Here is a 22,961-nt window from a genome sequence, read left to right as displayed (position 1 = left end):
TATAACTCCCACGTGGATCTACTTCTTGCTTAAAAACATTTATTTGAAAAGACAAAGAATGAAGCTTTACTCCCTGCAGCCTGGGCTGCAGGGAGCATGGAGAGGCCCTCTAGCCTCAGGACTCTCTGGGCCAGAAAGAAGAAGTTCCCCACCGGGGCAGAGACCCAAGTGTCACAGACACTTAAGCCCGGAGAACAGAAACTTCAGGACACTGACTTGAGAACTCAAATTTGGGAAGGAACAATTCTTCAGAAACCCTGTGAGGCCCACGAGGCAGAGACCACCCACTCGAGCCTCTAACTGCCCTTGGGCACCAGGATCTGCTTGATGTAGTTGACCACGTTGCTGTGGAGCTGGGAAGTGGTGGCCTCAAAGGTATCCTTGGCGAGGGTCCGGGCCGTCTCGCTGCCGCTCATCATGGCGTGGTACAGCGGGAGAGTGTACTTCTGCTTCCCCTGTAAGAAGCACAGACAGCTCTCCTCAGTAGCTTGCTCCCCCAAAAGCAGTCATGGTCTCCTCCTCCCCCAAAAGCAGTCATGGTCTGAGGACAAAGGGGATGTGGGGGTCAGAGCTGGAATGAAGTACCTCTCTGTCAGAAGGACTGATTTTGGCATCTTCTAGGGGGTGGAGAATGATTTCTAGGGAAATAAATTCCAGCATGAACCCCAAATCATGGCAACAAGGGACCTTTTACAAGAACCAAACAAATGAGCTGGGTTGACACAACGAGACTGCAAACTTTTGGAAAGCTGGAGGCAGTTAGTCATCAAGGTAATGACAGCCTAAAAAAACCAGGGTCGTGTAAGGTCCATCTACAATGAGGCCAAATCCCCACGAGTCTAATTCACAGAACTGTACGGCAGCTTCATGCAAGCTCCCGAGCCCCAGAGGCTTGGCCAGCGGTCAGAGGGCTCAAAGAACCTCCCACAGACTTCTGGTGCCCCCTTCACACAGACTGCACTATAGAGGAAGTCACCTGGGCACTGCTTTGGATCCATCCACTCAGTCCCTCTGGAGTCGGAGGATGTTCAGTTTATCACGAGCCTTGTGCCCTAAAGGGCTGCTCTCACAGGGATCCACTGGTGTCTGAACTGTTACCAAGTCCCAGAACTCCTCTGGAGAGCAGGGACCTAGCCCTCCACTCACTTAATTTGTCCTTTTGCATGACCAGCCCTCACATTCCCCATTTCCCTTTTCCCAGTTTCGGGTTAGCTCTAACTGCCTTCATCCCCTTCGGCTTCACTAGCTGATCTCCAAAAAGCTCCTCAAGCCTGGAAACTTCTCATCCCCCCAGGACACAGCCTCAGGGAGTCACACCAACACCAGCATGATCAGGAGGTCCTTCAGAGGCCAGGCCCCACTTCCTCTGAAGGGCAGACCCACAAGCCTCTCACAGGCCTGCAGGAAGACCGCAGGTATGATAACAGAGGTCCACAGCCTGTCCATGAGGGGACCAGAGATGTAATTACCCACCTGGCTCTGCAAGAATTCCTTCACTTTCCAGAACTCTTCTTGGTGGTCATTCTTAAGGATGATCTGACCCCATCTGAGCCGTAACTCAGCATTCCGGGCATTTGAAATCTTTGGGTATGCCTCTCCAAGTTTTTTCACATTCCCTAGAAAAGAGCAAGCAACGGGTTGTTAATGGCCAACTGAGGAGCCCAGAAGGCTCACTGTCAATGCCACTGAGTGTCTGTCCTCCTGCTCTCCAGAAGCACTGACAGGAACAAGGAGGTTCCCTTACCACCCACCTTTACCATCCATCTTGTTCCTGTATCTGGCTCAGGGATGCTCTAGTACCACACGCACCTTGATTTCTAAGGCTCTCCCATAAGACACCCCTTAATTTCACTCTGAACTTCTGTTCTTTCCCTCAAATTCTCTCCTACCATTATGCTAATAAATTTGGATGCAGCTTTGAAATCTGAGTATGTTCAGTTATTTTTTCTGAGGATGAAAACCCCTGTGGGCTAAAAGGTGGCAACCACGGGGATTTGATGACTATTATTTCTGGCCAAACAACAACAAAGCATCCAGTGGGTGAGATGATGGGGCTGGAGAGACTGCCCAGAAGTTAAGAATGCTTGCTGCTTTTCCAGAGGACCTGAGTTCAGTTCCCAACATCCACACCAGATGGCTCATAACCACCTGTAACCACAGCTTGAGGGGATCGAATACCTTTTCTGGCCTCTGAAGATACTCACAGACATGGGACAGATAAACACACATACTCTTAAGTAAAAATACATCTTTAATTTTTAAATGAAAAAGAGTTTGGATGACTAGGCTCAAATCCTAGGCCAATCATTTACCAGTTGTGTGGGTTACTGGTGCCTTTCTGATATCATCTCTATTACCTGGGTTTAAGATCATAGCATCCCAATCACAGAGTAATCCTGAGATTAAATGGTCCAATAGAAGCAGTTTATGGAGTGCCCTGCAGGACCTGGAGCCTGATGAATGCCAGCCTTTGTTAATTTGTTCCCAGTGGCACCTGTATGCGTAACCTGTGCTGTTCTGATGAGGTATTCTTGTGAGGTATCATTCTCCCTTCTACACTGGAGCCACGCAGAGGCACTGTCCCTTCTGAATCTCGCTCTGGCCTCTGACATGAAGCACTGCACCCAAGAAGCCTGGCTTCCACATGGTAAGGAGGTAACCTGTGGTCCTTACCGGGCGGGAGAGGGGACTTCTGCAGGATCTTGTCTAGGAAGTAGACGAGCTGGTAGGTCTTCCAGGTAGAGATGGACACAGCTGCAATGGCCTGCATGTCTAACTCTGAGGTCACCCACAGCTCAGCCAGCTCTTCAGCTGGCTTCATGAGTGAGTCCCCAGGGGAGAGGTCAGGGAGGTAGGGGGGCCAGCCAGGAGTGTTCAGCCATCGATCAAACTCAAAACCTCGAGGGGGTAAAAGAAAAGAAGACACTGTCACAACTCTCCCACCAGTCAACACGCCCATGCAATTCCCTGGGCTTGCAAGCCCCATCCCCCATCCTAAATCACCTCATACTTGGTGTCACGTGCCCCAGCAGGATCCTAGCTAGGACAGCATCTGGGGGCTGCCACAGTAAGACCGGACTATGCCTGCTTCTACTGTGAAATGCAGCTTGCTTTAAAATTAACATTCTGTCACCAGGTGATAGCCGAGCTCCTAACTGTAGCCAGTTCACGCTTTCCTCTCCATCACAGTGGCCCCGTGTATAAGCACCGGGGGGGGCCCCAAGTTTAAGCTGCCTGGCTTCCCAGTCAAGCGCTGCTGTAACTCTCTGGGAGGCCACAAGCCTGTATTTTCACTTCTTGGCGCCTCAGTTGTTTGTAAAATGGGGGGTGCTCGGCCCTACCTTAGTTGACAGTTGTAGATTAAATGAGCAAATACACATTAAAAGCTTAGTGCACGGCCTGGCGCATAGTGAGCACTCAGTAATTATTAACTATTGTTCGTCAGAGTCTCACGACCTTGAAATTTGGGCCTCCGACCAACGACACAGGGCTACTGAGACAGAAACTGACTTTACCAAACCAACCAGAGTGATTCAGAGTTCACATCCCGACGAGGGGTGTGTCTCATGGCCTGTCTGGGTCACAGCGAGGCCATCCTCTCTGTTCATGGAGGAAGCAGTCAGTGCCTTCCTTGCTGACATCAGAGCAGCTGCCAAGATTCCCCTTTGCTCACAGGGCCTAAGGAGACCTCACCATGAGCTCAGGGCAGAGGTGACAGCCCCTGTTGCTCTCCTGCTTCTGATTTGGGCAGCAGAGGTCACAACAAGCCTCTGGCAAGAACCAAGAAGTCAGCCTGTCTCTGTTTCTCTTCCTTCCTGAGACCAGGTCTCACGTAGCCCACACTGACTGTGGACTCACTGTAGCCGAGGGTGGCTTCTCAACCCTGGTCCCTATCTCCCAAGTGATGGGGCTACACTCACACCCAAAGTTTTTTGACTTTCTATGTTTTGACTTTACTCACCGTGTAACCCAAACTGGCCTTAAAGTTATGGCCGGCGGCTGCCTCAGGCTCGGAAGCACTTAAGTTCAGCTTAAAAACAGGCTTTTCATTCGCTCGTGTGTTTCAGTGCTGGGGGGGTCAAACCCAGGTCCTCATACACGACAAGCAAGTGCCCTACCAACTGAGCTACATTGCCAACCCAGGAAGTCGCAGCCACCCACCATCCCCCTCTCTCTGGGAGCTGAGCCCAGGACCTTGCATATACTCGGTCTGTGCACGACCATGGAACTCTATGGCAATCCCACCGCAAGTCATCCGGTAGACCAGAGCCTGGGGTCCCGGGCTGGCTCTCCAAACACTGCTTGAACAGGAACCCATGACTTGATAGTTTCCCATCTCACCTTGCTCATTCTCTGTTACTTCTTGGAAGCTAGCAGTCCGGTTCTCCTGCTTACCTGGAATGGAATCTACTCCCTTCTCCTTCAGCTCAGGGAAATACTCCAGGTAGAATTCCAGAAAATCTTCAGCCATGATACTTTGGAATTTAAACTCATCTACATAGGCCTGTGAGGAGGGAAGTGGTTTAGCTTCTGTGACCACCCTGGGGAGCAGACCCCCCCCCCCAATCTCTTAGGCCCTCTCTGACCCCTTACCTCTGGTGCCCCCTGCCTCCACCCCTGCACTGGGCCCAGCGCTTTATCTGCCCCTTGTCTCTCTCCCCTCGTGGAGAGTTGACTGTACCTTGAGAAACTTGTCAAACCGATCCTGATCGCCCACCAGGTGGGCCAGGTACGAGACAAAGCAGTACCCTTTCTCGTAGGGGGTCTCATTGTAGGTGTCATCAGGGTCAACTCCTGGCAGAGGAGAGAGCAGACAGGGCTGAGTGTTCATAAGCACCTCTGGCTAAGCACCTCTGGCCTCCGAGTACAGGCTAACTGTTGGAATTGCTCAGACTATGCCTCTCCCAGGGGTAGCCAGGTTTCTCGGTTGCCGATGGCCTCCCATAGCACTTCAAAGATAAAAGCAGAGAGCCAGCCAGTAACTATGGATCTAAGAAAAGGCCAGTGGTTCAAAGAGGCCTGGCACATTTCCTTGGACAGGGCCTTCAACTGATTCTTAGGGCTGAACATGCTCAGACTTTTCAAGTCCTGTTGGTCACCATCTACATAGTCAACCTCTCAGGCGTTGTTTTAACAACTGTCCTAGACTAGAGCTAATTACCCCGGTACAAGAAGTTCGTTTCACAGTCAAGTGGCACCAAAGAACACGAGCCTCAGCTGCACAAAGGCTTTTAGGTTAGTCACACATGAAACTAAAGAAAAATGTTAGAAAGCAGGAAGTTCTGAGCTGACAGGTGCATGACCTTGGGCAAGTCACTGCGTTTGCCTGGTTCTGGGCCTGTCATCTGTAAGAGGCTAACACTCTTTAGGGATAACAATAAAAAGGAAGAGGAGAACGACGGGCACGTCATTAAATGCCTGCAATGGTTGGACTCAGCCAGCCTTCAGAACAGGGATGGCCAGAGCACTCCAGTGGCCCACTTCTCAAAGAAAGCATTCCAGCATGTGGCTTGGACTAACTTGGGGCTCCAAGCGTAATTTACTGGAGGGGGGAGACAGAGGAGCCTTCTGGACCTGGTTCAATCTTCACCCGCAGCTTGTTGAGCGGGTTCTCCTCTCCGGAGACGTCCATGTGCTGCCGAAGCAGAGCTCGCCCGGTTGCCGCCTCCAAGCACGTGTAAGCAGCTCCTGGCCAAAGACAGACCACAAACCCCACGTTCACCATGCCCACATTCTCCTGACAGAGGCGCTCCGCTGTCTCCTCGGGGTCTGAGGCTCAAATTCCCTCCCAGGGTGTCACGGAACAAAGTGACTCAGCCTCTAGCTCTTGGGCTTTCTGAGCTATAGAGGTTTGGTTAACCTGACCTGTGGGTCTTTCCCACAAACACTAGGGGAGCTTTTCTTTGTCTACAGGAATTGTTTGTTTTTTTGGTTTTTTGAGACAGGGTTTCTCTGAGTAGTTTTGGTGCCTGTTCTGGAGCTCGCTCTGTAGACCAGGCTGGCCTTGAACTCACAGAGATCTGCCAGGCTCTGCCTCCCGAGTGCTGGGATTAAAGGCATGTGCCACCACTGCTCGGCTAGGAATGTATTTTTATTTTCAGGTAACAAATTGGTTTTTGTGAAACTTAAAATATTTTTCCTCTGATGATCCTGTCTCCTTCAAAAACTTTAAGCATCTAGGCTGGGTATGGTAGCACAGGCCTTTTCTCATCCAGCTCCAAGGAGACAGAGGCAGGTAGCTCTCTGTGAGATGAGGCCAGCCTGGTCTACATAGTGAGTTCCAGGCCATCCAGGGTTACATAGTGAGACCCTGTCTCAAAAAAAGAAAAGAAGCCGGGTAGTGGTGGCACATGCCTTTAATCTGAGCACTCGGGAGGCAGAGGCAGGCAGATCTCTGTGAGTTTGGGGTCAGCTTGGTCTACAGGGCAAGTTCCAGCACAGCCAGGGCTATTCAGAGAAATTCTGTTGGGGGGGGGGCAATGGGGAGGGCGGGGGAGAAAAGAAAAAGAATTAAGCATTTTTAAAGTTTTCTCCTGGCTTTAAAAACAGTAACTTGGGCCGGGAGGTAGTGGCGCACGCCTTTAGTCCCAGCACTCAAGAAGCAGAGGCAGGCGGATCTCTGTGAGTTCGAGGCCAGCCTGGGCTCTCAAAGCAAGTTCCAGGAAAGGCGCAAAGCTACACAGAGAAACCCTGTCTCGAAAAACAAAAACAAACAAACAAAACCAAAACAGTAACTTGGGAGCCAGGGGCATGACTCAAGGGGTAAGGGTCCTGTCCCCAAACCCTATTACCTGCAGTCAGTCACCAAGATTCACATGACAGAGAGAACTAACTCCAGAAAGCTGTCCTTTGACTTCTGTATAAACACTGGGTACGTGCACACGAGCACACACCTACATCAACTCTGCCACTTACCGCATGTTCTGACTCTAAGCCTCCCTGAGCCTCAGTTTTTTCTTCTGCATAATGGGAAAATAAAACTTGTACCACTGGATTCTAGTACTTCAGCTCTGGTGAGCTAAACTCACTGTGCAGTCCTTGCTGACCTTGAAGTCAGAGGTCTGACACCCTGTCCAGATTGCTCGCTCTCGCTCTCTCTCTCTCTCCCTCTCCCTCTCCCTCTCCCTCTCCCTCTCCCTCTCCCTCTCTCCTTTAAGTATATATGGAAACTTTGTTTGCATGTACCTCTGCACACCAGAAGAGGGCATCAGACAGTTGTGAGCCACCATGTGGGTCCTGAGAATTGAACTCAGGACCTTCGGAAGAACAGTCAGTGTTCTTAACCACTGAGGTATCTCTCCAACCCCCTTTCCCCAGTTTAAAGACAGGGTCTTGCTATAAGACCCAGGCTGGCCTCAAACTTGTGACCTTCCTGCTTTAATTCCCCAGTGCTGAGGGTGCAAAAGTGTGAGTCACCATGCCTGGTTTGCCACAAGATTCTTAGTGGCTGACTAAGACATTCACAAACAAAATCTGGCTCTGTATACTTTGAATAAGAATACAACTCTGTTCAAACTTTTTGGGAAGTAAAAGATAAAACATACTAAGAGTCTTTATGCCTTTAGTCCCAGCACTCAGGAGGCAGAGGCAGGTGGATCTCTGTGAGTTCAAAGCCAGCCTGGTCTACAGAGTGAGATCCAGGACAGGCACCAAAAACTACACGGAGAAACCCTGTCTCAGAAAAACCAAAAACCAACCAAACAAACAAAATACTTCTCTATTCTCTTCTTTTTGATACAGGGTCTTGTGTAGCCCAGGCTGGCCTCACTCACTAGCCTTGACCTTCTTCTGTCCTACCTTTTGAGTGTGGAGATTGCAGGCATGTACCACAGCGCCTAGTTTATGCCTGGGACAGAACCCAGAGACTTGTACATATTAGGCAAGGACTCAGCCACTGAGCTATTGAACTTTATCACCCATCCCTGCGGCACACAGCCCCCCCCCCCCCCCCCCCAACCCCAGTGCTGAGGATCAAACCCAAGGCCTTGTGCATGTTAGGCGATCACTCCACCAAATTTATTACTAGCCCAAACTCAATTAAATCTAATGAATGTATTCAATTCTTTTTTTTTTCTTTAATGCTTTTATTTATTTTCTGTGAATAAACAGAATTTTTTTTTCTTCCAAGATAGGATTTCTCTGTGTAACAGCTCTGGTTGTCCTAGAACTTGATTTGTAGACTGGGCTCAGACTCAGAGATCTATCTGCCTGCTTCTGCCTCCCAAGTGCTGAGATTAAAGGCGTGCTCCACCACATCTGGTGCAAATTAAATTTTTTAAAAATATTATTATGGGAGCTGGCGAGATGGCTCAACAGTTAAGAGTCCTGGATGCTCTTCCAGAGGTCCTAAGTTCAATTCCCAACAACCACATGGTGGCTCACAACCACCTATAATGAGATCTGGTGCCCTCTTCTGGCCTGCAGGGATACATGCAAGCAGAACACTGCATACATAATAAATAAATAAATCTTAAAAAAAAAAATCTGGGCTGGAGAGATGACTCAGCGGTTAAGAGCACTGGCTGCTCTTCCAGAGGACCCAGGTTCAATTCCCAGCACCCACATGGCAGCTCACAGCTGTCTGTGACTCTAGCTCCAGGGGATCCCACACCCTCACACCAATACAGATAAAATAAAGTTAAATAAATCGTTAAAAATAATAATTTTTTAAAAATTTCCTAAAAATATATTACTATGGTTTAGAACCATAGAAGTGAGCCAAGAATGATACAGCATATGTCTTTAATTCCAGCCCTCAGGAGGAAGAGGCAGGTAAATCGCTGGTCTATATAGTGAGTTCCCAGGCCAGCCAAGGATGCAGAGTGAGACACTGTCCCAAAATAAAAACAAACCAACAAAACCCATAAATGTTTGATCTTTCACATTTATATATAGAAAGTGAGCTGGGCATAATGGCACACATCTGTTATCCCAGCATTTAGGAGGCAGAGGTATGGTGAGGAATGCTGTGATCTGACCTGTTCTACATAGTGAGTTCCAGACCCAAAGAGCCTCACACAGCAAGATCTTGCCTGAGCCTCCCACCCCCCATCACCACAGTTCTGGAGGTTGAACCCAGGGCTTTGTGCATGCCAGGCAAGCACTTCCCCAACTGAACTAATGAACCATGTCCTCAGCCCAAGACCTGTCTCAAAAAAGCCCCAAAGTGCTGGGCATCATGGCTCACACCTTTCATCCCAGAACTCGGGGCAAAGGCAGGCAGAAAGGTGGTCTATGTGAGTTCAAGACCAGCCCCCTGTGAGGTCTGTCCCAAATAACAACAACAACCAATAAAAACAAAACAAAAATGAAAAGAGGTGGAGAGATGGCTCAGCAATACTTTCTGGTCTTCTAGAGGACTCAAATATGGTTCCCGGCACCCACGTCAGGCAGCTCACAACTGAGTAACTCCAGATGCCTCTGATCCCCACGGGCACTTGCTCTTGAGTTCAAGGACCCACGTCCACAATTTTTAAAACTTAAGTGAAGAAAAGAGAAAAAGAAAATAGAGAAAACAAAACAGAATCTGTTTTGATTGTCCTGAACACTGAAATTACAGATGGGTTTTCTTTTCCTTCCTGTGCTTTTCCACACAGATCTTGTTTAAAAAAAATAATAAGGGTTGGGGATTTAGCTCAGTGGCAGAGCGCAAGGCCCTGGGTTCGATCCTCAGCTTAAAAAAAAATGTTCTACCACTTAGAGCATATAATAGACAGCAGCCTCTTATCAATTCACTAATGAGACAGCAGGAAAGCTTTTGGTCTCTTTTCTTAAGCACATATATGGCTGGGCACATGACTCAGCAGAGGCCCAGGAAGCCTTGTGTTCAAGGCTTGTCTATGACTACACAGGGAGTTTGAGGTCAGCCTGGAATATATGAGACTCTGTCACTAAAGCAGAAAGAGAGAGCCGGAGTGCACATGTAGCATGGCAACCCGTGATGATAATGGCTTTATGTTTCACTCATAAATCACCCAGCTATCTGGGGTGATGCTGGGTACTCTCACCTAGGAGCTGTGTCTGCTTGGGGACACCTTGGCATCCAGTGTGACCCCAGCATAAGAGGGCATTTTCATTGCCAACTCACCCATTAGTCCAGTCAGTCAGTTTAAACCACAACGCTTGCAGTGGCACAAAGTGGAATGGGAATTTCTAATTTAAAAACAGTTTCCAGGCTGGAGAGATGGCTCAGCAGTTAAGAGCACTGGCTACCCTTCCAGAGGTCCTGAGTTCAATTCCCAGCAACCACATGGTGGCTCACAGCCATCTATAGTGGGATCTGATGCCCTCTTCTGGCATAAACATGTACATGCAGCTAGAGCACTCATAAAATAAACTAAATAGATAAATAAAAATAAAAACAGTTTCCAAGTAGGTTTAGCAATTGATGGTCCATCCGCTGAGATTTGGGCATAAGTCTCTCCTCCCTTCAATGCCCACCCATACCGTGAAACCACAGGAGCAGATGGCACTAAGAAGGGGCCCGGATGGGACTGGAGGGATGGCTCAGCAGTTAAGAACACTGGTTGTTCTTCCAGAAGACCCGGGTTCAATTCCCAGCACCCACATGGCAGCTCACACCTGTCTGTAACTCCAAGATCAAAACACCCATGGCAAAACACCAGTGCATATAAAATTTAAAAAAAAAAAAAAAAAAAAAAGAATGGGGCCAGGTACTTGGAAGGATGGCGCCTTACCGAACAGGATGGTGGAGATCCTCCTCTGGGCATACATGGTGAAGCCTTCGTTGAGCCAGAACTCCCCCCAGTTGGCATTGGTGACCAGGTTCCCAAACCAACTGTGGGAGATCTCATGGATGATGACGTCCGCTAAGGAGCGGTCCCCTGCCAGTAGACAGGGGGTCACAAAGGTCAGACAGGGGTTCTCCATTCCTCCAAACGGAAAGGACGGTGGCATGAAGAGCAAGTCATACCTGCCAAGAAACTGGAGGTCACAGGAGGCCCTGACTCCAGAGCAGACCTCACTTCCCTGGCCTCAGAGATCCAGGGCTGCGGCCGATAAAGCGACAGAATCAACCTCAGTGCTGAAAACGAAGCCTGGGCCTCCTGGGCCTTCCTGGGAAGCTTCCCTGCCTCTGTGTCTGCCTCCTGTCCCCTCTCTATAAGCATGCTGCCTTTAAAAGTGTGAGCATGCTCTCAGCTCCCTCACACTCACCTCACTGGAGGCCAACTTGGGGTCACAAAGACCGGCCTGTATCTTCAAGCCTGCAGCTTGAAGATGTTAAAGCACAGGGGAAGGGCATGGTCACAGAGGCCCTGGCCTTCTCCACTCTCCCACCTCTAGCTCGGCAGCACTTCAAAAACCATTCCTCCCAGGTCCTTTCTAACAAAGCAGCCACTTGGAGCCTGGCTCATCCCTCCCTCTCAGCTTCCTCCTGCCCTGCGTTTCTGGGATTGGAAAGCCCTGCTCTAGGAGACGGAAGGAAGGGAAACAGCCCTAGGAATGTGGAAAACAGCTACTCAGTTTCACAAAACACATCTGTTCACTGATACCACACCTTCCCCAAACATAGGGTCCGAAAAGCTTCTCTCCCGTTGCCAGAAATTCTTCTATCACCCCATTGTACTCCTTCTTGGCAGCTTCAATGAGGCAGGGCTCTGCCCACACCCGGCTCCTAAACACAGAGAGGCAGAGGAATGCTTAGAGAACGCTGTGGCAGCCACATGAACCACCTGTAGAACACTGTCCTTGCTCCCATATCTGAGTCAATGCAATGCGGCCACGTGGCCGGCCACGCAGACAGGAGAGGCAAGATCACACTTTGCTTAGCCCCAAAAGGCTGCTGCTCATCATGCCTGGGTATGAGACTCTGAGATAGCCTTGGGGAGGTGCCAGTCAGCCCCTCTAGGCAATAGGACGTGAAGTCCATGGCTTCCACACTGAATTCAATGTTGCAAAAGTGAAGACAAAATAAAACAGAATATATATGCATCGGGTCCATAATTTCAGCACTGAAGACGCTGAAGCAGGAGGATTGCTGAGAGTTCCAAGACAGCTGGGGCTATAGAGTGAGACCCTATTCCAAACAAACAAAACAAAAAACAATAGCAACTAAAAAGAGTGGAATACAAAAGAGGCCTTATAACACGATACAATTACTTTCCTTCTTATTTATAGGATAGATGAAAGAATTCTGATAATAGTTGGGTGTGGTGGTGGTACACTCTTTCAATCCCAGCACTTGGGAGGCAGAGGGGAGGTAGACCTCTGTGAGTTCCAGGCCAGCCTGGGCTACATGGAGAGTTCCAGGGAAGCCAGACAGGGCTATACAATGAGACCTTCTCTCTCTCTTTCTCTCTCTCTCTCTCTCTCTCTCTCTCTCTCTCTCTCTCTCTCTCTCACACACACACACACACACACACACACACACACACACACACACACACACAAACCAATAATAGAATCTCTGGAATTAAAATTTGTCTTCTGAGGGGCTGGAGAGATGGCTCAGTGGTTAAGAGCACTGGCTGCTCTTCCAGAGGACCCGGGTTCAATTCCCAGTACCCACATGGCAGCTCACAACTGTCTATAACTCCAGTTCGAGGGGATCTGATGCTCCCACACAGTGTATATACAGGCAAAACACCAGTGCACATTAAATAAATAAATAGATCTTTTAAAATAAAAGTCTACTGAGAGAAACCTATCAATATTAATGGGAAAGTTGCCAGTTCTTTTAGGTGCCAAATGGTATTGTGATTTTACTTCATAGCTAGAATAGGCTTTATTCCTCAGAGGGTGCTATGAGCTATGATTTCCTTGCCTTTAAAAGGTCTAGAACAGGGCAAGATGGCTCAGAGGTTAAAAGCACCTGCTGCCAAGCCTGATGACCTGAGTTCTGAGACATAGTTTCCACATAGTGGAAAGAGAAAAGTGAGTCCGGCTAGTATCCTCTGATCAACACGTGCACCACAGTGCTCATGCATGCACCTGTGTGCACACATAAACATACACAAATGTAAATATAAATGTAGCAGAGCTGTGGTAGTGCACATCTTTAATCCTAGCATTCAGGAGGCAGAGGCAGGTAGAGTCCAAGGCCAGTCTGGTGTACAGAGTGAGATCCAGGACAGGCACCAAAAAAACTACATGGAAAAACTCTGTCTCGAAAAACAAAACAAAAACAAAAACACAAAGAAAGAAAAAAACCAAACCAAAACAACAACAAAAGAAAATGTAATTATGTAATTTTAAAAATTTAAAATGGGGGCTGGAGAGACGGCTCAGAGGTTAAGAGAACCAACTGCTCTTCCAGAGGTCCTGAGTTCAATTCCCAGCACCCACATGGTGGCTCACAACCATCTGTAATGAGATCTGGCACCCTCTTCTGTACACATAATGAATAAATAAATCTTTAAAAAAATTAAAAATGATCCAGAATAAACAAAAACAAGCCCATGTATAAATAAAATTAGTATGATAAAGCAGGTGTGTTTACAATGTTCAACATATGGTGTCTTTGAATTTTTCATAAAAAATAAGAAATAGTGAGAAAGGTGATATATGTTTATAACCCTAGCATTTAAATTTTTATTATGTTTATTTATGTGAATATATGACATGTATGTGCCATGCACGCATGTGCTTGGCACAATGCGTGTGGGGGAGTCCTCTAGTTCTACCATGTAGGTCCCAAGGACTGAGCTCAGATTATCAGGCTTGGTGGCAAGCACCGTTACCCAATGAGCTATCTTGCTGGCCCTTTAAGCCCAGCATTTTGGAGGCTGAGGCAGAAGGACTGAGAGTTCGAGGCCAGGCTGGGCTACACAGGAAGACCCTGTCTCAAGCAACCAACCAAAGAGTAAAGACCAGAAAACAGGTGAGGAGCGAGAAGCACATCACCATCAAGAAGACACAGTCAAGCAAGAAGTCAGGGCTGAGAGAGCCAGGGCTGAGACCAGTTACGGCTCCGAGGAGGGGCTGACACCAGGATTCAGGACCCCTGAAGCCTAGGCCTGCACCTCAACCTTGAGTAAGTCGGTAGTCATAGCCTCGGTTTGACTGTCCACACATGGATACAAATATTATCAACCTCACTGAGTCTGGGTAAAGGTTAGGAGGGAGCATCCACAAAAGGGCCTTTGGGGTCCACCCCTGCTTTCTACCCAGTATCCTCTTGTGGTGCCAGGGCCCACCTGGGATAGGAGAGACCCTGTGACAAAAGCCCCTCGTATTTAATATAGAGCACAAGACCCCTGGGGTGTGAACAAGGGCTGTCCACCCAACAGGGGAAGGAGACGTCATAAACGGTTTCAGGGAGCCTAGGCTGCTCTCCAAATCACTCTGTGGATGAGGAGGACCTTGAACTTTGGATTCTCCTGCCACCATTTTGAAAGTGCTGGGATTACAGGATTGTGTCACCATACCTGGCTTATGCAGTGTGGGGGATCATCAGGGCTTCATGCACAAAAGGCAAGCATTTTATTAACTGAGCTGCATCCCCATACTGTCTTCGTCATCACTAGTTAAATGGATCATGTTACCTTGTTTGACATGCTTTTGTGTCAATTTCCTACAGAGGTTCAAAATAATCATTATATGATATGCTTAGAACCTGTCATATTCCCATTATGATTTGTTCATATACCTGTTTTGTTTTGTTTTGTTTTTTTCGAGACAGGGTTTCTCTGTGTAGCTTTGCACCTTTCCTGGAACTCACTCTGTAGTCCAAGCTTGGTCATCAGAGAAATGCAAATCGAAAACGACTCTGAGCTACCACCTTACACCTGTCAGAATGACTATGATCAAAAACACTACTGAGCCTGGCGATGGTGGTGCACGCCTGTAATCCCAGCACTCGGGAGGCAGAGGCAGGCGGATCTCTGTGAGTTCGAGGACAGCCTGGACTACAAAGTGAGTTCCAGGACAGCCTCTAAAGATACAGAGAAACCTTGTCTTGAAAAAACAAACAAACAAACAAAAAACAAAACAAAAAAACCACTAATGACAGTCAATGTTGGAGAGGATGTGGAGCAAAGGGAACAATGTTGGGAATGCAAACTTGTACAACCACTATGGAAGTCAGTATGGCGGTTTCTCAGAAAATTGGGAACTACCTCAAGACCCAGCCACACCACTCTTTGGCATATACCCAAGGAATGCTCAACCATACCACAAAGACACATGTTCATAGCAGCACTATTTGTAATAGCCAGAACCTGGAAACAACCTAGATGCCCCTCAACTGAAGACTGGATAAAGAAAATGTGGTACATATACACGATGGAGTACTACTCAGCAGAGAAAAACAATGACAGCATGAAATTTGCAGGCAAATGGATGGAACTAGAAAAAAATCATCCTGAGTGAGGTAACCCAAACCCAGAAGGACAAACATGGTATGTACTCACTCATAAGTGGATTCTAGATATAAAGCAGAGAACAATCAGACTGCAACCCACAGAACCAGGGAGGCTACATATATAGCATGGGAGGCCCTAGGATGACTGTTAACTTATAATAAGATTTGGTTTTACTCAACTACGGAGCAACCCTCAATGAAACATTGCACTGTTAAGATAAGAATTTATACTGTATCAAGCTGACAATAGAAAAATAAATTGCTGGGCGGTGGTGGCGCACGCCTTTAGTCCCAGCACTTGGGAGGCAGAGCCAGGCGGGTCTCTGTGAGTTCAAGGCCAGCCTGGTCTACAGAGTGAGATCCAGGACAGGCGCAAAGCTACACAGAGAAACCCTGTCTGGGGGAAAAAAAGAAGAAGAAAAAAAGAAAAAAAATTAATCTAAAAAAATAAAGAAAAGAAAAATTTGAACTATTAAAAAAACTGTGGCTAGAAGGGCATGCAGTACTGAAAGTTACTAGTAGAGATCAGTCTTCAGGAACTACCACAAGCAGCTGCGCTCACCCATGAGCCTCTGCCCCAGCTCCAGCAGCTGCGGCTACATTAGCAGGACCAGTGGTCTCCTGCAGACTGCTTACACTTGGAGGGAGGGCAATGGAGGGGCAGAGAGGAAGAAGAGAAAAACAAGACCATCCGCCAGCCTCCTCAGGACTCGAAGACAGCAGACACAGGATTCCACACTGCCCCAAGAGCCACATTAGCAGGATCACTGGGCCAGAGTCACCCCTGCCTCTGGGGTCAAACTCCACCTTGCCTGCTGGGTGTGTTTCTTACCTGGGTCCAACCTCAGCTGAAGCCAGATCTCCAATGGCCAGAGCTATCAGATAGGAGGGAATGGGCTGGTCCATCTGGAAGAAGAACTTATTTGGACCTCTCTTCTCCCAAGTGCTTGCGCTCATCACAGCTGTGAAGCCATCTGGGACCTGGCAACAGAGAAAGCATAGGAAGCCTCACCTGGAAAGTCTCCTCCGTTTGTTTGTCTATTGCCTTGTTCTTTTTGAGGCCAAATTTTGCTACACAACCCTGGAACTTGCTGTGCATACCAGGCTGACCTGGAACTCTTGACGGTTCTGTTTTTGCTGTTGTTTGTTTGGTTGGTTGTTTTTTGAGACAGGGTTTCTCTGTGTAGCTTTGCGCCTTTCCTAGAACTCATTCGGTAGACCAGGCTGGCCTCGAACTCAGAGATCCACCTGCCTCTGCCTCCAAGTACTGGGACTAAAGGCGTGTGCCATCACTGCCCAGCTCTTGACGTTTCTGTGTAGCTGACCCCCAATCCCCACCCTCTGCGTTCTGAGTGCTTGAACTAGATATATGTACTACCACACCTGGCAAAAAGGTCCTTTCGACCGACTTGAAGAATAGTGGGATGAGAAACCTGAACAGTGATAGTAACAACTCTGAGTTCATCCCGGAGATCAGGAGGGCTTCAAAACCTTACACTGACGGAGCTTGAACTGTGGAGATGTCTGTCAATGGGCCAGGCATGGCAGCACATGTCTTTAACACCGGCACTCAGCAGCCAGGGGATCTCTGAGAGTCTGAGCCAGCCTGGTCTACACAGTGAGCTCCAGGCCAGCCAGGGCTACATGGTGAGATGCTCTCTCAAACAACAAAATCTGCAGATGGAAAGCTTCACAAAGGAAAAAAGTTTCAGATTCTGGATTTTAGATACACTAGATCAATGTAATAATTTTTTTTTCCCCGAGACAGGATTTCTCTATATAGTTTTGGTGCCTTTCCTGGAACTCACTCTGTAGCCCAGGCTGGCCTTGAACTTACAGAAATCTGCCTGCCTCTGCCTCCTGAGTGCTGGGACTAAAGGTTTGCACTGCCACCACCGCCCGGCTTAGGCATGTACTTTATTGCCTGGCCTTTAAAAAAAAAAAACACTAAAAACCAAAACAAAACATTTTATTATGTTGTTTAGGATTTTTTAAAAAAGATTTATTTGTTTTACTTTATGTATATGGGTATTTTACCTGCATGCATATATATGTGTAACAGTGTACCATATGTATGCCTGGTGCCATGGATCCCTTGGGAATTGAACCTGGATCCTCTGAAGGAGCTACCCAGTGCTCTTAACCACGGAGCCATTTCTTTAGCCCCTATTTTATTATGTTTTAATTATATGTAGGTGTGTGTATGTGTGTGTCTGTATGTAGATACATGCGTATAAATGAAGGAGCTGGGTCCCCTGGAAACAGTCATCGACAGTTGTGAGTCACCAGATGTGGGTGCTAAGAACCAAACTAGAATCCTCTGGAGGAGCAGAAAGTGCTCTTAACTGCTGAGCCGCCCTCATTCATGATCCCAAGGGCAAACACACTAAGTTTCGTCACCTTACCTCAATAAGAGCCGAATACATGCATTTCACTGCAGGCGTGTCAAAGCAAGGGAAAAAGGCTCGGTTCAACACCGCCTGGCCCTGGGTGTAGACAAAGGGTTTCTTCTTTCCTGCTGTCTGCTCAGGAGCCAACCAGCAAACCTAAGAGAACAGAGGGGCGCTTCAGAACAGACAGCTCCGAACAGAGAAAGGAGTCGGCTGACTCGGGACACTTTCAGGTAATCCTTAAGACCTTCCTGCCAGCCAGTCTCTCCCTGGCCAGAATGTCGTCTCCTATTGCGTGTTTAATCTACCCTGGAATCTGCCATGGTCTCATGCCCACATCACAGGGCAGACACTGCATTCCCCGCCGTACCCATGGCATCTCAGGAATCCCATCAGGGCTCTGACAGGGACTGTGTCCTCCTCACTGTTTCCCCTCTAACCAGGATTTGGTGCTGCTGACAGAAGAGCAGAACCTGCTAAGAGTTAGTTGTCCATTTGTTTTTGTTTGGACAGTCTTCATGTGGCACATGCAAGCCCAGTATTCTTTTTATGAATAGTTAGGAGGCAGTTGGTTCATCCGTGGAGCAAGGTGACTCCTATTCTCTCCCATATCTGGGTAGACTGGCTTTTCCCCTTTAAGGCATCTCTTCCAGTGGTCCTTTAGAAAAGCCCAGAAAGGGGATGCAGACCTTAGTACAGGTGTGGTGAGGCATCCTGGTACCTTAGTGTCTGGTCCAGCAGAACAACCCATCGGCAGTGCAAGCATATTCAATTGGCATTCTGACCATCAGGAGACAGTTTCCAAGGCACAACTCTAGTTTTCTTGGTTACTCCAGATTAAGGACAAGCACGAGTTAGATGTTGGAAGGGAAGAGCCTTTCTCCAGCAGGTGAGTGGGGAAAGGCAGGGCTGGATGCAGGCTCTAGGAATTGCATAGGCTCTGAACAAGCTGGTAGGAGGGAGGCCTGAGCAGGAGGGAGGCCTGAGCAGGAGGGAGGACTCAGCAGGGGGGAGGACTCAGCAGGAGGGAGGACTGAGCAGGAGGGCTCAGCAGCGGGGAGGACTGAGCAGGAGGGAGGCCTGAGCAAGAGGGAGGACTGGTCAGGAGGGAGGACTCAGCAGGAGAGAGGACTGAGCAGGAGGACTCAGCAGGGGGGAGGACTGAGCAGGAGGGAGGACTGAGCAGGAGGGAGGCCTGAGCAGGAGGGAGGCCTGAGCAAGAGGGAGGACTGGTCAGGAGGGAGGACTCAGCAGGAGAGAGGACTGAGCAGGAGGGAGGCCTGAGCAGGAGGGAGGACTGAGCAGGAGGGAGGACTCAGCAGGAGGGAGGACTCAGCAGGAGGGAGGCCTGAGCAAGAGGGAGGACTGGTCAGGAGGGAGGCCTGAGCAGGAGGGAGGACTGAGCAGGAGGGAGGCCTGAGCAGGAGGGAGGCCTGAGCAGGAGGGAGGACTGAGCAGGAGGGAGGACTCAGCAGGGGGGAGGCCTGAGCAAGAGGGAGGACTGATCAGGAGGGAGGACTCAGCAGGAGAGAGGACTGAGCAGGAGGGAGGCCTGAGCAGGAGGGAGGACTCAGCAGGAGGGAGGCCTGAGCAGGTGGATGGAAGGGCTTTAAAAACAAGAATCTGGGATGTTTTAAAGATGCAGAGGAAAGCCACATCAGATGTTGGGTTTTTCTTTGCCTGCTTTTGTCCAAGTGCAATAAATTTAACCAGTCTCCCTGTAAACACGGTGCAGTGTGGAAGACAGGAGGTGACAAGGTAGAAAAGCTGACGGAGGTAAGAGGTCAACCCAGTCAGTCAGGTGGCACATTAACACAGACCCGATACAATGTGACCAAAGTGGCACTCTGCCTCTGAATTTCCCCTCAACAATGCACAATTCCTGCCTAGTCATGGGGAAAACATCTGAAAAAATTCCAGTAGAAGGGCATTCTATAACATACCTGAACAGTACCCCTCCAGTTGTTAACATAAAAAGACAAGGGAAAGCCTGAGAAACTGTCACAGTGCTAAGACAAACCCAAAGATTCACAGCTAGCCCAGCATAGTGGCCCACGCCTGTGACCCCAACACTGGGAGGCAGAGACAGGCGGATCTTGGAGTTCAAGACCAGCCTGGTCTACAGAGAGTTCTAGGACAGCCAAGGCTACACAGAACATAGAGAAACTCTGTCTCAAAACAGGTCAAACCCTACTCGCCCCCAACAACAAGAACAAAGATGCACAGCTAGCTACAATGTGCTGCTTTGGCTGAGATCAGGAAGCAGAAAAAGAAGTAGGTTACAAAACAAAACAAGGGGTTAAAAAGGTTACAAAACAAAACAAGGGATTTAGCTCAGTGGTAGAGCACTTGCCTAGCAAGCACAAGGCCCTGGGTTCAATCCTTAGCTCTAGAAAAAAACAAAACAACAACAACAACAACAAAAAAAAACCCAAACAAACAAGAAACTAAGATACCGGTAAAGCCTGTGGAGCCTGGTCAGCACTGTCGGGTAGTGTCTCTCAGTACTGACTGAACTGAGCTAACGGGGAATGGAAATTGTGCAGGGCATGTATAAGAGCTGTGTACTGTCTGCTCAGCTGCGCTGTTAATCTGCCTTTTATTGCTGACTTTGCAGTCCTCCTGCCTCCGATTCCTGAGTACGGGGACTCCTGGCATGTGCCATCCTGCCTGGTTGGTGGTATCAGGCACTTACATAAAGAAAATTCACCCAGTTTTGTCGAGAATTTAGACAAGTGCCTAACACATCTTTATTATACCCATTATAAGTAAAGATGGTGGAGGGATAATGTATGTGTGTGTGTGTGTGTATCTTAATACACACATATATGAATATATATGTGTACACACATACATATATATATTGCTTTGTTTGTTCTTAAATGATGAGAAGAAAACAATGATACAATGAAGAAACCTGACCGTGTGCGCACTACAGACCATGTGAATTCTGGGAGAAGATGCTGCAGTGCTGGGTGAGAACTCTCATCAGATTGGTTGCAAAGGACAGGCATGCCCACCAATGCCTTAGGTGAAGACCCCCACAGTCCAAAGGACAATCCTTTGTAGACAGCAGCCTCAGCTGTGATGTCTGTTTAACCTTAGGCGCCACCTTTAGAATGGGCAGATTTAGGGAGGGTTTAACTTTCCCATCCTGTGTAATTTCTAGCTCCCAGTGAAAATTAGGAATTGGGGCTGGAGAGATGGCTCAGAGGTTAAGAGCACTGACTGCTCTTCCAGAGGTCCTGAGTTCAAATCCCAGCAACCACATGGTGGCTCCCAACCATCTATAATGAGATCTGGCACCTTCTTCTGTATACATAATAAATAAATCTTAAAAAAAAAAAAGAAAGAAAATTAGGAATCAAGATAAAGTAGAGGGACATTCAGATGTGCCTTCCAGGCACCCAAAGAGACTTTCCTTTGTCTTTGGGGCTAGGTTGCACCATGTGATTTTGACTTTCAGTTTCCCTAACAAGTTCTAGCATAAGGCTCTTTTATTTCTCCAGCCTTAGAAGGAGGAAGTGGAACTTCTCCTTGGGTCTAAGACGAAGTGGGAAACTGCTAGCTGGATAAGCAAGTTCCAATAGTCTGCAGAAAGCTTGGGTGAACTTTGTAACCCAGCCGGAGGCTGTCACTCTTACAGGTGTCCGCTGCATACTCTTACCCTCACCTTCCAATATCTGTCTTACTCAGAAAACCTTAAGACTTAAGAACCGATCAACAGAGATGATTAAATTATAATAAAGCCTAGACTACTCTAATTACACATTCTCATTCTTGCTCGGATTCTTTTAAGTCCAACGCAGGATTTCAAAGGAGGAAGCAAACATAATTCTCTAGGCTTCAGGGCAGTTTGAACGTGTGCAACCAGAACGGCAGGATAATAAAGGACCGTGTCAGCATCTAGCTAACTAACCAACACTGTCCAGACTCCATCAAGGATAATTATATATAAAAAACAAACAAAGTTTGTGTGTGAAGTTTCTCATCCGGTAAAGACACACAGGATAGTGGATGAGTTGGTTTAACACGTGTGTGCCAGAGACACTTTAAGACAAATCCACAGACAGAGGCCAGGAAGGCAAAAGGAGCTGCAGGAGGAACACAGCACCGGCTGGAGGTCGGAGCCCAGGGTGGGAACCCTGATCCAGAGCGGGCCACCAGGGGAGGAGAGTCGGCGCCTGGGGATCTCCCGCGGAAGCTGCAGAACAGGGCCAGGTTTCCTGCTCTGGAACTCTGGGAGACGACCCAGGGGCCACAGGCTGGCCAGGAGGGTTGGGGAAAGGCCTGTGGCCCCGGCGCACCGCGCGCACTCACCCCGGGTCCCTCCCCGACGCGGTAGGTGAGCTCCAGCTGGAAGCGCTCGGCGGCGCGGCAGGGCTGCGGGAAGGCCACGCACAGGGCCTGGCCATAGTGCGAGAAGGGCTGCTTGTGGAACGGCACCGGCTCCGCGATCGGCTGTTGGTCTCCGGGCTGCCCCAGCCGCAGCGTCGCCGCCGTCACCTCCAGGCAGCTGTGTGAGTCGAGCCGTAGCTCCGAGGCGCCCTCGGGCAGCAAGCAGCGCAGCTCCAGCACCACCGTGCCGCTCAACCCACGGCTGCCCGGGCCCGGGCCGGGAGGCCCGAACTCGGCCCGCAGGTCCAGGTGCAGGTGCAGGATCTCGAAGGCGCGGAAGCTGGAGGCCGAGGCCACGTCCACCGCCTGTGCCGAGTGCAGCGGCCGCCGGAGCGCGCCGCCGCGGCTGCCGGGTCCACTGCTCTCCATGGCTCCCGAGCGGTTGCTCACCGGCCGGGAAGACCAGCGGCTCCGCGGGCCCCCGCAGGCTCCGCCTCGAGGCGACGCGCCACCGCGGGCCCCGCCCCCTCCCCGAGGACTGCGGGCGGCCACCGCCCCTAGCAAATCTGAGCCACACCGGCTGTCCCCTCCCTTGCAGCGCACAAGCCCTCTTTCACGGTGGCGTGGTGGGTCGTCCTTTGCCCAGGTCCCCCTTGCGGATTCCCCCATCCTCTGAGCAATCAGTAGGAGGCGGGGGACGGAACCTGGATTGGAAGGGTCTGTGTTTGAAATCTCACTCACTCTCTCCACTGGGCCAAGATGTGTGACATCTTGGACAAACTGCCTGTAAAACAGGAGTTGTAATGCTATTTCTCTGTCTGCCTCGTGAACAGTCTCTTCATTCATCTGTGACCCGAGGCAAGCTGATCTTTACAGTTTTGTGTCAGCACACACACACACACACACACACA

The 22,961-nt window shown here is 49.1% G+C and overlaps 1 protein-coding gene across 1 annotated transcript; it reads right to left on the bottom strand.

Annotated features, from left to right (window-relative positions):
- On the bottom strand, positions 1-22,561 carry LOC118593341 (arginyl aminopeptidase). The gene is made up of 11 exons (XM_036202742.1): positions 22,033-22,561; positions 17,728-17,868; positions 16,155-16,303; positions 11,519-11,635; positions 10,698-10,933; positions 5,575-5,688; positions 4,682-4,794; positions 4,396-4,504; positions 2,674-2,898; positions 1,474-1,616; positions 1-455 (listed from the first exon to the last, which is right to left on the bottom strand). The coding sequence occupies exons 1-11, from the start codon at positions 22,477-22,479 to the stop codon at positions 297-299; spliced, it is 1,953 nt and encodes a 650-aa protein (XP_036058635.1). The 5' UTR covers positions 22,480-22,561; the 3' UTR covers positions 1-296.
- Between the last annotated feature and the right edge of the window lie 400 nt (positions 22,562-22,961).

This window comes from Onychomys torridus, chromosome 11 (genome assembly GCF_903995425.1).
Source record: "Onychomys torridus chromosome 11, mOncTor1.1, whole genome shotgun sequence".
Taxonomy (NCBI): Eukaryota; Metazoa; Chordata; class Mammalia; order Rodentia; family Cricetidae; genus Onychomys; species Onychomys torridus.
This window is presented reverse-complemented; position numbering and strand designations above follow the sequence as displayed.